The 15,548-nt window shown below is 46.1% G+C and overlaps 1 protein-coding gene and 1 long non-coding RNA gene across 2 annotated transcripts in view; one reads left to right on the top strand and one right to left on the bottom strand.

Annotated features, from left to right (window-relative positions):
- The window catches only part of CORO2B (coronin 2B), a 77,810-nt gene that overhangs the window by 29,761 nt on the left and 32,501 nt on the right, over positions 1–15,548 (bottom strand). Inside the window, exon 2 of the mRNA XM_079953028.1 lies at positions 8,036–8,236. Coding sequence (XP_079809154.1) covers positions 8,036–8,236 — 201 coding nt within the window. The remainder of the gene's footprint in view (positions 1–8,035; positions 8,237–15,548) is intronic.
- LOC307202802 lies at positions 1,089–3,146 on the top strand. Its single transcript, XR_013833010.1, has 3 exons — positions 1,089–1,396; positions 2,515–2,652; positions 2,964–3,146. It is a non-coding gene; the product is annotated as an uncharacterized lncRNA (long non-coding RNA).

Raw genomic sequence — 15,548 nt, 5'->3', positions numbered from 1 at the left:
CTGGGTGACTTTGGGCCAGTCACTGCCTCTCAGCGTAGCCTACCTCACAGGGCCGTTGTGGGATTAAATGAGGAAGGGGAGAACCACGTATGCTATCTTGAGTTCCTTGGAGGAAAAAGGTGGGATATAAAATGCATTTTTTTTTAAAAAAAAAAAACTGTTTTAAAAGTGAGATACGGAATGTTCGAGACTGGAAGGGGGGGCACACGACTTCTTCGTTGCACCAAATTTGACTCAGCTTGCTGCAAATATAATCCCATCTGGGTGTGTTATTAATAGCACTGCCTACACATTAAAACAGGATGGAAGAGGTCAAACAGTCCACAGAGAGTACATAGATAATTGCAGGATCCTTTCAAATCTCTCCATGGCTCCAAAATGCTGATTCCAGGATCTGAATTTGTGGGGCAATTAAGACCTTCAGGGCACGTGAGCCAAGCAGTGAACCAACATGTCTCTGAAAAGAGGGGCTGGGGGTTTTGTTCAGAGGCAAGGAGCAAGCATGTTAAAGCTGATAGGATACACATCAGAAACAGAGGGAGCTGATTTATACAATGACCACCAGTTCATCTAGCTATGTGATGTCTACACTGACTAGACATGTGGCTGCCCAGGATTTCAGGGAAGGGACACTCCCAGGTTCAGTCCCTGAGATGCTGTTGGGGATTGGTCCTGGGACCTTCTGCATGCAAAGCAGCTGACCTGCCTCTCAGCAACAGCCCTTCCCTCCCTCCTATTTTCCCCACCACGATGGAACGTAATTAGCTCGCCTCAAGCCAAGAACATAGTCTGCACGCAAAGCCATCTCTTCTCCAGTGACTCAGCTGGGCACCAGTAGAACACTTTCCACCATTAGACTTTCCTGGTGTTAACCACAAAATGAAAATTCAAGCATGAAGCTAGGGTTGCCATATTTCAAAAAGTTACGCCAGGACACCTTGAAAGTTGTTGAGCTCTTTTTAGGAAGACCCCAAAATTGCTGAGTCTTTTTAAGGAAAACCTGAAATTATTTGGCTTTTTATTTTTACAGAAATATGATTTTTTAATTGACTTGCCTAAGATAAAGGACAAAGCTCCACCTTTCAGAAATTCTCCCTGGACGTCACTTCTGCCTTTGAAATCATGGTAATGTCCAGGATGTAAGGCAACCCTGATGAAGCCATCGAACAAATAAACACATCAAGGAAGGACTTGTACAATCGACGGCTATTATCATGCCTCTTTTGACTGGCTGTCCTGCTACAAAGGAATTACCTGCATCTATTATGGCATCTGAGCTGGTGTCTATAATGTCTTAAGACTGGAAAGGTGCTGGCATTATGGACTCCTCTGGTCCTGTGACTTCTGAGGAGATAGAAAGGTCAAAGGCTGAATCAAAAGAAACATTCTTCTCCAGGTATGAGATGCCCTCTAAATCTGTGGCACCTGGCTGACGCCTGTGAAAACAGGATACTGGATTGTCATGGATGCTTTAGCTGAGATTCCTGCACTGCAGGGGGTTGGACTAGATGACCCTTGGGGTCCCTTCCAACTCTACAATACTACGGTTCTAAGTGTTTACAAGCACTGCTCCAGAACCCCTAAATGGTACACTTTCTGGGAATGTAGCCTAGAACCAAACTCTGCATTGGGGCAACAAATTGCACAGTGAACCTATAGTTTGCTTTTAAAGCGAAGGGCCAACAAGTTTGGTTCTTTTGTGTTTGGATCCCTATGGAGATCTGTATGAGCATTGTGTGATGTCGTCTCCATGTACAAATAGTCAACGATGCTTGCTCAGTGTGTCCAGTCAAGCGCCTTCATTAACCCAGTCCACATCAACCCCCGGAGATGATATTGGCAAATATGAAAAAATGCATTTCAGCCAACAGGTGATTAGGGGGAAAAAATTATGCTCCTAAACCAGAGATGTGGGACATCTTGATGATCAAGATGGATGCTCTGTTCTGACCACAAGGGGTTAACAACAAAAGATGCTAACGTGCTATATTAATGACTCTGGATTTGAGATTCAGTGGCAAAGAGACAGGAGAGTCACTCCCGATTGCAGCTCATGTACCTTGTTTTTGGAATATTAATCGGAATCAAGCTGCGTCTCACAATTAGAACGCTGATTGTACTTCCCTCCATCTGTAGTCAACCCAATTAAAGACGGCAGCTTAGGAAGAGGTTCATCGGGGGAGCTAATTGGGGGAATGAAATGGGCCTTTATTCTTAGGAAATGGACGGGACACTGCTGAGCTTGAGGGGGCACCCTGCTTACACTTCCCTGCCACTGCTGCCCCCACTCTGCTGCCTGCCTGAAATCTCAAGTTACGAGATCTCAACGAGTACGCTGCCTCTCTTTTTCTCGCTGGCCTAGTTTCCTCACCGCTGATGCAGCTTGCTAATTTCAGTGCCACCATCAGAAGACAGAACAGTGACTTCTGGTTGTTGAGCCTTCTCTTAGGGAAGATGGTGTCTTGAGTTCCCACCAGATAATTTCACTGAGGTGTCTTTTCCATCTGATTCTAGGCAAAGGATCCAAATCTCAGGTGGCAGGGATGACCACCAATCTAGCTGGCTTTAGAAGAGGATTGGATAAATTCATGGAGGAGAGGGTTATTGATGGCTACTTGCCAGGATGCCAACGATCTATCTCCAAAGTTGGAGGTAACAATGCTTCTGACTACCAGTTGCTGGAAACCACAGGAGTGGAGAGAGGGCTCTTGTGCTCAAATCCTGCTTCCTGGTTTCCCACAAGTCCCTGCTTGGCCGCCATGAGAACAGGATGCTGGACGAGATGAGCCACTGGTCCAATCCTGCAGACTCTTCTTATGTTTTAATGAAATCCCTCTGGGCTTAAACAGTTACAACCCAGGAGAGTATTTTCTCCTCATACATCCTTTACTCCTTGGGAAATTCATAACGAATGTCTTCTCATGCTCTTAGCTGAAGCGCTTGTCTGATCTGCTTTGTTTTAGCCCAGCACTCCACGATGGTACAACCCTGAGCCAGGTACAAAAAGGCTTACAGATAGAATTAAAGAACAGGGATGCCTCCTAGCACTTTCTGTACAGGAGAAGTCTCTTTTGCTGATCAGAACTGAACTGAGCTCATACCCTTTAAGACAGAACTCCACTCCTGTTCGCCCCTAATTTCAGCAGTCTAATACAGGTGAGCAAATTTGTTTCCTTGTTGCTGCTGTTGGGCGGTTGAGACTCACTGAGCATTCAAGCGGAATTGGGCTGTGTACACTTTACCAACCTAACATGCAGACAGGCCATTCTTTTCCTCAATTCAGATCAAAGCTGGGGGGTGCCTTCAATCTTTCCCAACATCAGGGTCTTTTCCAGGGAGTCTTCTCTTCTCATGAGGTGGCCAAAGTATTGGAGCCTCAGCTTCAGGATCTGTCCTTCCAGTGAGCACTCAGGGCTGATTTCCTTAAGAATGGATAGGTTTGATCTTCTTGCAGTCCATGGGACTCTCAAGGGTCTCCTCCAGCACCATAATTCAAAAGCATCAATTCTTCGGCAATCAGCCTTCTTTATGGTCTAGCACCACCACCAACAACAACCAACAACAATTTATTATTTCTACCCTGCCCATCCGACTGGGTTTCCCCAGCCACTCTGGGCAGCTTCCAACAGAAGGTTAAAAATACATTAAAACATCAGTTTTAAAAACTTCCCTAAACAGGGCTGTGCTCAGATCCTGCTTGTGGGTTTCCCACAGGCAGATTTGGTTGGCCACTGTGAGAACAGGATGTTGGACTAATTGGGCTCCCTTTGACCTGACCCAGCAGGCTTCTCTTACATTCTAACGTTTAGCCTCCCAATCACCTAACATTCTGCAACCTGAATTTCCGGCTATGAAAGTGGATCCTGCCTGAAAGCTGAAATGCTCAGCAATCTACTGCAGTAGATTCCCAATCTCCCTTCTTCTCGCTCTTGATCCTGGCCGTGTCTAGGTTAAGGAATCGGTAGGTCTCTTGCAGCTCGCATCTTCTCCCCCAAACTTCTCATGTGGGGCTTTTTTCCTCCATAGCTGCCTTGCAGTCTGCTGAGTGGGAGTTTTTCTGGCTTCCAGTAAGAACAGGGAAGCAGGTTTTTATCATAAGTAGCTAAGATTTCTGATCTGCCAGCAGGGGAACATATGTCCCCCGAGAGAAGGCAATGTACTGGATGAGGGGGAAGAAAGACATTTTAATAAAAGCTCGCCAGAATATCGCAGCAAGGACTTTAGACTCCTGAGCTGAAGCGGCTGCTCTCGGTAGTTTCTAGGCTACCTCAATTTATTTCTGCTAAATATAGAAGCATATTAATTAGGGGTCTGTTCATTTCAAAAGACTCCAGCTGATTGCAAAGAAACTAATCCAATCCTTCTTTGTTCTCCCAACCCACCTGTTAATTATGCAAATGCAGCAAGGTGCGCCCCTGATTTTATCTAGCTCCAGCAACTAGAAACCTAGGAAGCTGCATTATATATACCAAGTCAGACCCGTTGCTCCAAATAGCTCAGTACCGTCTACACAGACGGGCAATGGCTGTTTGGGGTTCGAGGCACAAGACATTCCTAGCCCTACCTAGAAGTACAAATGATTGAATCTGAGACTTTGCACAGAACTATGCCCCTTCTCCAAGTGAGTTCAAATACCTTGTTCCCTCCACCATTTCACAGATGCACATAAGGCCACCCCCTGTACATGGGTGGGTGGGGTTAGGGGCAGAGTCTGGCAGCCCATCAGTATGATTTTATGGACAGTGGTGGGCTAGCACAATCCAATTTCAAATCTGTCTCAGGTGGAATTAAAAGTTCATGCAGGCAGGGGCTGCAGGGACAGAGGACACCAGCCTTCTTCAACCTGGTGCCCTCCAGATGCATTGGACTAGAACAGGGGTCAGCAACCTTTTTCAGTCCACCGTCCCTCAGACCATGTGGTGGGCTGGACTATATTTTTTGGGGGGAAATGAACCAATTCCTATGGCCCACAAATAACCCATAGATGCATTTTAAATAAAAGCACATATTCTACTCATGTAAAAACACCAAGCAAGCCCCACAAATAGCCTAGAGATGCATTTTAAATAAAAGCACACATTCTACTCATGTAAAAAGACACTGATTCCCGGACGGTCCGTGGGCCAGATTTAGAAGGCGATCGGGCCAGATCTGGCCCCCGGGCCTTAGGTTGCCTACCCCTGGACTAGAATGCTCATCAGGCCCTAGCTAGCATGGCTGATTTAAAGTAATGCATTCATCCCAGAATTATTTAGGTGGACATTCAGCTGATTTCAAAATTAGATGGCTGCTGGCTACTTTCTGCAGTGCAGGGGCTTGAACTGGCAGACCCTTTGTGTTCCTTCCAGCTCTACAATTCTATGACTCTATGAATGTAGATTGGTTTGCTGCCTGTAGGGTAGCTTCACATACACCAGCAGTGAGAAAGTTATGGACTGCTTTTTATGCAAATCCATGTTGACTGCCAGGAGGATTGTTCTAAGCCCTAAACAAATTGGGAGGAAAGCTTTACAATTCCATGTTTTGACCATTTGCATTTCTGAAATGTGACATGTTTAACATAGGTCACCTCCAGACTCTGTGTTCTGTGGGAGTGATTCAGTCACATATTGGAACTTCTGGTTTCCAGGTTTAAAGTGGAATAAGGTGTTCTAATCCACACAAAAGATTTTTATGGCTAGGGAAATGCTTTGAAAAATGCAGGTTGAATGAATGGCCATTGACAAGGCATAAACACCTGCAAGGAAATCAGAATGAATGCAGGACAAATGTTCATTGCCATATAACCTCCCTGCAAACAAATCGGAACAAATACTCTCTGAAGGCTGGATATGATCTAACTGCCACCGAAACTTTGTGCATGTAAAACAGGATGAAATCTGAAGAGAAAGGCCATCTGGAGGACCCCAACTCTTGGACTGTATTGTTTTTGTGTATTACATTGTGATGGCTGTTGGTCACAGACAATGGAAGACCAGGTGGATAACTGATTGCTAATGCCGTGGCAAAGATGTTGGGTGCTTCCAGAACATGAACTTAATCCAGAATTCTCTGTCTGCTAACACAAGTGGAAGGGTGAGCTTTAATGTTGCACAACAGCAGTTGTACTGGCAAAAACTCTGTGCAACAGAGGGCTTTATTTATTTATTTATTTATTGCATTGAAAGCTCACCTTTTTCTCCAAGATGCTAAAGGTGGAGCACAGGGTTTTCTTCCCCTTTTTCTTGAATCCCCACAACAACCCCCAAAGGTCACGCAGTGAGTTTCATGGCCAAGTAATGATTTGAACCCTGGTCTCCAGCAAATTTAGGTTGTAAAGCTGATTTGGCACTCTGGGGCAACAAAGCCATTCTCTCTCTCTCTCTCTCTCTCTCTCTCTCTCTCTCACACACACACACACACACACACACACAATGTTTTATGATAGGGGAAGTGATGGGGAAATGCACTGTCAATGTAACATTGTGCGATCTCTGTTCAAACAAATGAGGCTATATGCTCAATGAATAGCTGACATCATCGAATTTCCCTGGAAATGTTTTGCAAACAGGTCAGGATGCATGTTTGATAAGCAGGGCACCTGGAAAGGTGCACAATCCCAGCTGAAATGAGATAAAGAACATCCCCACCAGGGCTATATTTGGCTGTTTATAGATTCAGACCAGCCAGTAGAGTCTGATGGGATTATCAGCTCTGGGGTTAGGGATCTCTCTCTCTTTCTCCCCGCCCCCATGTCTCTCTCTCACACATACACACACTATTGATTGTGGGTGAATGCAGTGCTGGTTCACAGCATCAATCTCTCTCCAACACCTTTCCGTGGAAAGGGAATCAAGCCCATTTCTATCCATCTAAGCTGTAGCCACACCCTGAACCCTATAGCAATTATTATAGCATTGCCTGAGAGCCTTGGACCATAAATAAACGTGACTGACAGGTGACCCTGCATCCTCCCTGAGGCCCATTTCCAGGAAGTCGGTTTAAAATTACTCGGTGTTTAAAATTTTATAACCCAGACTTTCATGTTTAATATTTAAAATCCACACAAGCATCTTAGGGAAATCCCACAGGGCAAAGTCAACACATGCAATCATTTGCAGGAAAATGTGGGGGTGAAACATTCCCCCTCCCCCACCCCAATGTTTTACGTTTTCAAGATGCTGGTTCCACTTTTTCCCATGCAGAAAGATTCTCCGCTTGAGTTGCCGTTGGCAGCAGCTGGAGAACAGAAGGCAAAACAAAGAAAGTCCCTCCCCCATGTTGGAAGGACAATAAACTGGGGTTAACATAAGCTTGTTGAGCAATAATAATGATGATGATGATGATGATGATGATGATGATATGCATGCGGGGGGGGGGAATCAGGCATAGGCAAACTTCAACCCTCCAGATGTTTGGGACTACAGTTCCCATCATCCCTGACCACTGGCCCTGCTAGCTAGGGATGATGGGGATTGTAGTCCCAAACATCTGGAGGGCCGGAGTTTACCTACGTCTGGTCTGGATGATGCCCTAAATCCCTTCCAATTCATGGGATCCTATACTTGTGGGGGTAGAATATATGGAAGCAAAGTTGGCAAACCATTCCTTTTGTTTGGCAAAGATTAAACGGATTAGCATAACCAAAGAGGCTGCTGTGTGCCAGAGGGGAAGCAGATGTGCCTTTCTTCCGCTCCCTCACCTAGCTACTAGCTAGGAGAACACTAACCAGTGAGGTGTGAGAGAGCTAAACTGGAAGTAGGCAGGAAGATGGATACACAGAGAACTGCTTGTTCAGTGCTGGATCCAAAGCTGCAACTCAAGGAGAAGCAAGATCTGTTGAGGTGTTAATTCCGTGAGCCCCTCCATCTGATGCTAAGGTTGTATATATGAGTAAATGAAATCAACTATCCTGAAGACCCCACAATCTCCTCTGACCTTCCTTCCAAGGAAACAGGACTGTGGTAAGCTTTTGGAAACCCTAGAGTCTCTCAGCGCTCGGAGATTGTGGTGGCATGTGACGCTGCTGATCATAATCAAACAAAGAGTCACTTACTTGTTCCAGTGGAATGACAAGAAAGGAGCCCCCTCCGGCACTTTCCGTTACTATGGCAAGGAACTTCGTATTCACCGCACAGAAGTGGTTGTCATGGACATTCTTGGTGATTGGGATCCCGTCAAAGCAGTGCTCTCGGTTGGCCACTTTGCCATAGACGTTTCGAAACTTGGAGCTGCGATACTGCGGCCGCCATGACATCTGCAAAGGGGAAAATGTAGAGGGGTTTTTTTTGGGGGGGGGGTTATAGCAATGTCACCTTTTATGAGGGGTGCCTCAGGCTCCCACACTTAAAACAGAAAGGGAGACCCAGCAAGATACAGAAGTACAGCCCCTGTTTTGGCACCTAGACACCCATAATGCCGTATTTTTCACTCAATAAGATGCACTTTTTTCTTCCTAAAAAGTAAGGGGAAATGTATGGTGTGAATGTGTGGTTCCTGGAGCTGAATTGCCCAGGGGCAAAATGCAGATCATGCTGCTTCTTTTTTTTTTTGAAAGAGGGAAGTGGGTGTTGAAACAAAGCCGCTGACTGGCAAGCGAACAGGAGCAAGATAAGGGACACTAGCAATAAAGGAGGCTGCCTGGGAGGGAGGAGGTAAAGATAGCAAACTTGCAAGGAGAGGAGACAGGAAGGCTTAAGCAATGAGGAGAGAAATTAGAAGAAAAGGAGGAGCAAAAAAACTGCTCCAGCTAAGGAAAAGACACTAAGGCAAACAAGAGGGAAGGGGGTGTTGAAAGGAAGCAGCTGATTAGTAAGCGATCGGGGAGGGAGATAAGGGACGCTAGCAATAAAGGAGGCTGCCTGGAAGGGGGAGGTAAAAGCCCATGGATCCTCAGGATTTTTACATTGGGTCACCTCAAATTCACCATCAGATCACATAGCATGTCCATGGCTATAGCCTGCACCAAAAAATCACCCACCCACTGTTGCCTGGAGCCGCAATGGTACAAAAACGTGGTTACAAAACATGGATCCACATGGATCCTCAGGATTTTTGCATTGGGCTACTCCAAACTCACTGTCAAATCACATGTCTGTGGTAACAGCATGAACCACAAAAATCATACATCCACTGTTTCGTTCAGATTTTTTTTTGTGTCTTGTTTTCCTCCTCTAAAAACTAGGTGCGTCTTATGGTCAGGTGCGTCTTATGGAACAAAAAATACGGTAATGCCATAAAGGTCAGACCACAGCCTGTCTCAGGGGTGTGGAGCCAAGAGACACATTCCTTCCTAGGGGCCACATGCCAGAGTCAATAGTGGGTGTGGCTGGAGGCAAAAAGGAGGTCAAGCAACAGGTGAGACTCTTATATTTCAGCCCTGCACAGATCTCTGCAGCCTTCATCCAGGAAAGCAAGGGGGATTGTATCAGAGTTCAAGGACACTCCCCAGTCAAGCCAACTGCCCCCAAAGAGTGTGCAGCACAGGGCCTGTGAGGGGCATGGCCTGGGAAGCCTGGGCCGGATAGGGAGTCCTGAAGTGCTGCATTTGGCCCCCAGAGCTTGAGGTTCCCAACCTCTGGTCTATGGGAATCTAGTGTCAGCCAGATCCCGGCCTCTGGAGAGAATAAACCAGACTTCACATCCTGCTGAAACTCACAGCTCAGCTGCCCACCAGAGAGCAAGCCTGCATATCTGCCAAGAACAACAAGCCCACCAGATGCATGGAGGGACGGAGTTTACTCTTTGTAAGACAATGTAAGATCTTAACTGGCTACTTCAGAGTCCTCTTCAGCACCCCAAAATAGTGAGCTAGGTTGCAAGGGCTAAAATTAGGGGATAGTACCATCCAGGCTAATGGGAGGGTATTTCTTCCACCATCACCACCCTTATATAACTAGCAGTAGGAGAATAATAGCCAAAGTGGTGTGAGGGAGTGAGCTGGAAGCAGGAGATGCAGAGACATGCTTGCTCTTTGCTGGATCCAATGGGGAAGCAAGATCTGTTCGGCTGTCAATGAGATTGGGGTGGGGTGTAACTGTTACTGGCATCAGTCTGTCTTGAGAAACAATGGAGTGCAAGGCTGGGCAGTATGTATGGAGGTCCTGGGCTACCCAGACAACCTCGCTGATGTGGTCCAAAGGAAAGCAGAGCAATACGTTTGGCACCACCTTGTCTGCAGGCATTGTCGGGAGGAGGCGTACAAGATGCCGTCTAACCATCTTACGGACTCGGTTCTGGGTTTGTGAAGGGTTTACTCCATAGACTTTTCTTCTCGCAAAGATGTGCCTCAAGGCAGTTGGTATGGGGTGGGGAGTGGAATTCACAATTATATATATATATAAAGGTAAAGGACCCCTGACAGTTAAGTCTAGTCACGAACAACACTGGGGTTGCAGTGCTCATCTCGCTTTGCTGGCTGAAGGAGCCGACGTTTGTCCGTTTGTCTGCAGGCAGTTTTTCCGGGTCCTGTGGCCAGCATGACTAAGCCGCTTCTGGTGAAACCAGAGCAGTGCACAGAAACTCCGTTTACCTTGCCGCCAGAGCGGTACCTATTTATCTAGTTGCACTTTGATGTGCTTTCGAACTGCTAGGTTGGCAGGAGCTGGGACCAAACAACGGGAGCTCACCCCAGCGTGGGGATTCGAACCACCGACCTTCCAATCGGCAAGCCCAAAGCTCAGTGGTTCGCATCACAGCGCCACCCGCGTATGTATTCTGAATATATATATTCAGAATGCTGGCCAATGCACCCACTTGACCTACAAAGCTGCAGTTCATTCCCTCTTTTTATTATGTGTGTTCTCATCTACACATACACAGCCATGCACTTGGTCACCCAGCCAAGCTCTCTCCCAGATTTCCATTCTAAAGAGCGGAAGTCATCCATAAGCAACCCATGCGAATTTGTCAGAGCAGGGAGAAAGGGGAGGGAGGGGGGTTAGGGAGAGGGGGCCCTTCCGCGCCCCTCTGTATTTCCTGTAAACAACTCTGAAGCTTCTGCGCCTGCCATAAGCTGGGAAAGGCAAGATTGCAGCTGCAGCTGGATGTGACTTTTGCACCGGGTCCCCTGGAAGGCTGCTCAGTATGGCAGAAACAGCAGGAGACTCAGTCCCTTGGAGCACCCAGAGATGAATGGCTCTTTTAGGGGCTGAATGGGAAGAAAGTTCATCCTGCACAAAAAGGGTTCTTGGCGTCATGTGAGAGTCTCAGGACAGAGGCTCTCACACATCGAGCCAGCAGTTTCCAAGACTTTGGGGAGTGACTCATGATTCCAACACACACACACACACACACACACACACACACCATGGTAAAAAGAATTGCCGAAAGGAAGAGCAGCCTCCATCCAAGTCCATGCACAAACCCACACAATGGCTGTGCCTTCAAGTGCTGCAACTGCTTTGTGAAACCCCCAAAGTCAGTATGATCAGTATAGAACTCAGCAAGTTCCTAGTCCATATGGGGGAAGAGGTAAGCTTGAAACCCAAAGGTCAGAAGCGAGAGGAGGTGGAAGAGATTGATGGCAGCTTCAGTCTTGCCTTGCCAAGACTCCAGGGGACTCCAGGATAAATGAGGAAAGATAAGACAATCTGTACTGATTTGCTTCTAACCTGCGAAATATTTGGGTTCACAATTTAGGCTTTTCAGAAAATTCTCAGGATCTTGGCAACAACAGCAAAAATAAGGATTCTTTTTTGGGGGGAGGGGGTAGTCCAGAGTACACACTGCTTGTACACTCACAACAGAGGACTTAGGCAGTCATTGCACTTTAATCACTTTTAAAATTAAAATCACTAATGACCTCTTAGGAGACTGTTAGGTACTTTCAAAATAATGATAATCCACATGGAGTTTAAACAATAGAGCCTTGTGGCACCTGAAAGACTGGCAGACTTCCATGCCTTCTGCATTTGTTTATTATGGATATGCAGAAACATATTAATTTATGCAACATCACTTGGGAAGTGACAAGGGAGAATATATTGCTCTCTTCTTCTATCCATTTATCACTCGCCTGATGAAGTCAACAAAGAAAGATTTCATTGAATTACCGATAGTGTAAGGGAGCAGAGCCAGTTCTACGCCATAGTGATATTTCTGAGTCAAATCTTTACCATTTTTATAAACTACTGTGTCTAGGAGCAGGCTAACTGCATGTCAAAGATCTTAAGTCCATTGTAATGTAGCACTATTTATCCCCTGATTTTGCTGAATCCAGCCTCATGAATGGTGCGCATTCCAAGCCTGTCTTATCCACATTCAGAAAAATTATAATATCAAAAGCCATTTCCTCTGCTTCCTCCTTTGCCTTGCATATGAAGTAGCTCAAATTCTGACAGCCTGTTTTGTTCAGCTTTCCATGCTCAAAGGTCTGAGCTGACTCACAGTTTTCCCAGCTCTTTGGTGGCAGGAATCAAGTTTCTAAAACTAACTGGGTGGTGGCAGAGGTGGTGGTAGAGACTCTTGAAGAAAGTCACATTGGCAGTGTAACACCAGGGATTCCAATGACCACCTCCATCCAGTTAAGTCCTTGGAGTGTGTATATGTGTGTCTGTGGTTTTTGGGAGGAAGGTCAGCTGCCCAAAGAGCTATGGAAACACCTGACTCCAGATCAGCAGCTTCTTCATGTTCACAAAATCACAGAATTGTAGAGTTGGAAGGGACTGCAACTCTCCTCCAGCTCAGGAGCAATGCAGGAATCACAGCTAAATAATTCCTGACAGGTGGTTATTGAACCTCTATCTAAAAGCTTCAATTGAAAGAGAGTCCATTGCTTTCTGAGGGAGCTTGTTCCACTATCAAACAGCACTTAACGTCAGGAAGTTCTTCCTCATGTTGAGTTAGAATCTCATTTCTTGTCATTTGAATCCATTGGTCTCTTAGTCTACTCCATGACACAGGATACGTGCCAGGTGGAAGGCTAGGAAGCACAGAAGAAATGCCCATCTGTAGACCAGAGGGTTGGTTCATTAAGGATTGCTAATCTCACAAAGTAGGTGGAGTTTAGGAGCAACAGATGGGAGGCAGAGGCTCTGGTCCTCTAGGCCCTGCTGGAGCCAAGTGGCTCCCTCAGAGCTCTCCATGGTGCTGAAACACCTGGCCTATATTACAAGAACTCTGGAGCCAACACAGGCCCCCTCCTTGCCCAGAAAACAAGCAACTTATCATGAGGAGAAGGGGTAATGAACACAAGTTGCTCATCATTCAGCAACTTCATCCACATTGCCTTGTAAAACTGTTGCACTCCCAAAGTGAATGGAACATGGCTCTGCCCAGGCCATTCACGGTTTGCCACCTCCCTGTCATGCCTCGACCTGACCTGATGCCAGACACCAAGTAATAGAATCATAGAATTGTAGAGTTAGAAAGGACCACAAGAGTAACCCCTGCAATGCAGGAATCACAGCTAAAGAATCTCAAGCAGGTGGTCACCAACCTCTGCTTAAAAACCTCCAATAAAGGAGAGTTCACCACCTTTGAGTCCATTGGTTTGGGTCCTACCCTCTGGAGCAGCTTGCCCTATTTTCCATGTGACAGCCCTTCAGAGATTTGAAAATGGTTCCCATATGGTTCTCAATCTTCTCTTACACAAGCGAAGCATACCCAACTCCCTCAACAGTTCTTCATAAGACTGAGTTTTCAGACCCTTGATCATCTTGGTTGCCCTCTTCTGTATACGTTCCAGCTTGTCAATATCCTTCTTAAATTGTGGTGCACAGAACTGGACCTATTACTGCAGGTGTGGTCTAACCAAGGCAGAATAGAATGAAACCATGACTTCCCTTGATCTGGTCACTATTCTGATGATGCAGCCTAGAATTGCATTAGTTTTCTTTGCTGTTGCACCACAATGTTGGCTCCAGTTAAGCTTGTGATCTACTAAGATCCCTAGATACTTTCCACATGTATTGTTGAGTCCATGGAGGACAAACCAGACACTCTACAGGTCAAAGGCCTTGGGGAGCAGGTAGAGCTTCCACTTGGACCAGTTGCTGAGGATCCCCTGGGAGATCCCTCTAGCAGGAAATCTGATGAAGAAGCCTTGGAGCTTCAAGAACGCAGGCTCCAGAGTGATGGCACAACATGCACCTTCCAGCCCAGAGTTGTCATGCCACTCTTGAGTATGTTGCCTACTTGTGAGTAAGCAATTCCTGGAACTCCTTTTTTACCAGCAGGTGGGGTCAGGGCGCAGTCTGGGAAGCCACAGAATATAAGGTCTGGTCTTGAGTCTTCCATTAGCTGGAAACAATACAGGGCTTGTATCCACTGTTGCAAATCATCATAAAAATAGCTTAATTTGGAAAGGAAGGCTGGAAATTATAGAACAAAGCAACCCAATCACATTTCTTACCCATCCACGGCATGCTGAATCTGCTAAAATGCTCCTTTCTTTGCAAATATGGGAGCTGTACTTTCTTTCTTCACATGCCCTTGGGTGTGTCAGGTCTGTATTTTTTAAATTAAAAAATCCCAAATTCTGCCCAAAGGTAACTGAGATTCTGAGGCACTCTCTGGTGGCCAGGAGGATGCAAAAGTGGGAGCTTCCTTGCCGGCTATGTTTCAGCTGCAAACATTTCCCAAATCACACCATGCATCAGGAAGACCATCCTGGGAGGAAGCTGTCCTTACTTGACACAGAGGAGTTTTATGAAGTAGGACATTTAAGTCAGTTGTCATCAGTGAGTCAGCAGGGGCCTGAGGACAAAGGAGCTCCATCACGCTGGCAGATTTCTAAGCTGTTCTCTCCAGTGCCACCCCGTTATATAAGAAAAATATGAATGTACAGCAAAGAGCCTGAAGGCAGAACTCCATAGAAGCCTTCCAGTTCTGCCTGTTGCCACCTCCCCACCAGGATTCTTGGCCACTTGTGAGGCAGGGCTGGACTGATTCACTTTCTGCACGTCCAAAATGCATGCCAAGAAAAGCCTCTGATTGTGCAACCTGAAGAGTTTTTGCATATGAAGCAAATGCATTTAAAAAAATTATGCATAGCTTATTTTTGCTAAATATTAGAAAGGTCAAGAAGCTGAACAGAATCAAGTCTGCACAGCCCCAAGAGCTCAACAGGCATTGTCCACACTTTCTCCAGCTCATTTTCCCAGTGTCATTAAGGACTAGAAACTTACAAATGATGAGAAATGTATTTTGGCATCCAGTACAGAATGTGGCAGTTGCACACACCCAGAGCAAGCTGTTTACTCTTTAGCAGCCTTCCTCAGTCATGGTGTCTGGGGGTTGTAGTCCAAAACATCTGGAAGGCACCAGGCTGGAGAAGGCTGATCTATGTACAGGGTGAAATATTGTATTTATTGCTCTATAAGACTCACTTTTCCCCTCCTAAAAAGTATGGGGAAATGTGTGTGCATCTTATGGAGCGAATGCATGCTGCACAGCTATACCAGAGGCCAGAACAGCAAGAGGGATTGCTGCTTTCACTGTGCAGCTGTTCTGGCTTCTGAGATTCAGAATATTTTTTTCTTGTTTTCCTCCTCCAAAAACTAGGTGTGTCTTGTGGTCTGGTGCGTCTTATAGAGCGAAAAATACGGTATATGGTAGGGGGAAAGGTG

The sequence above is a fragment of the Podarcis cretensis genome (assembly GCF_951804945.1).
Source record: "Podarcis cretensis genome assembly, chromosome: 14".
Lineage (NCBI taxonomy): Eukaryota > Metazoa > Chordata > Lepidosauria > Squamata > Lacertidae > Podarcis > Podarcis cretensis.
This window is presented reverse-complemented; position numbering and strand designations above follow the sequence as displayed.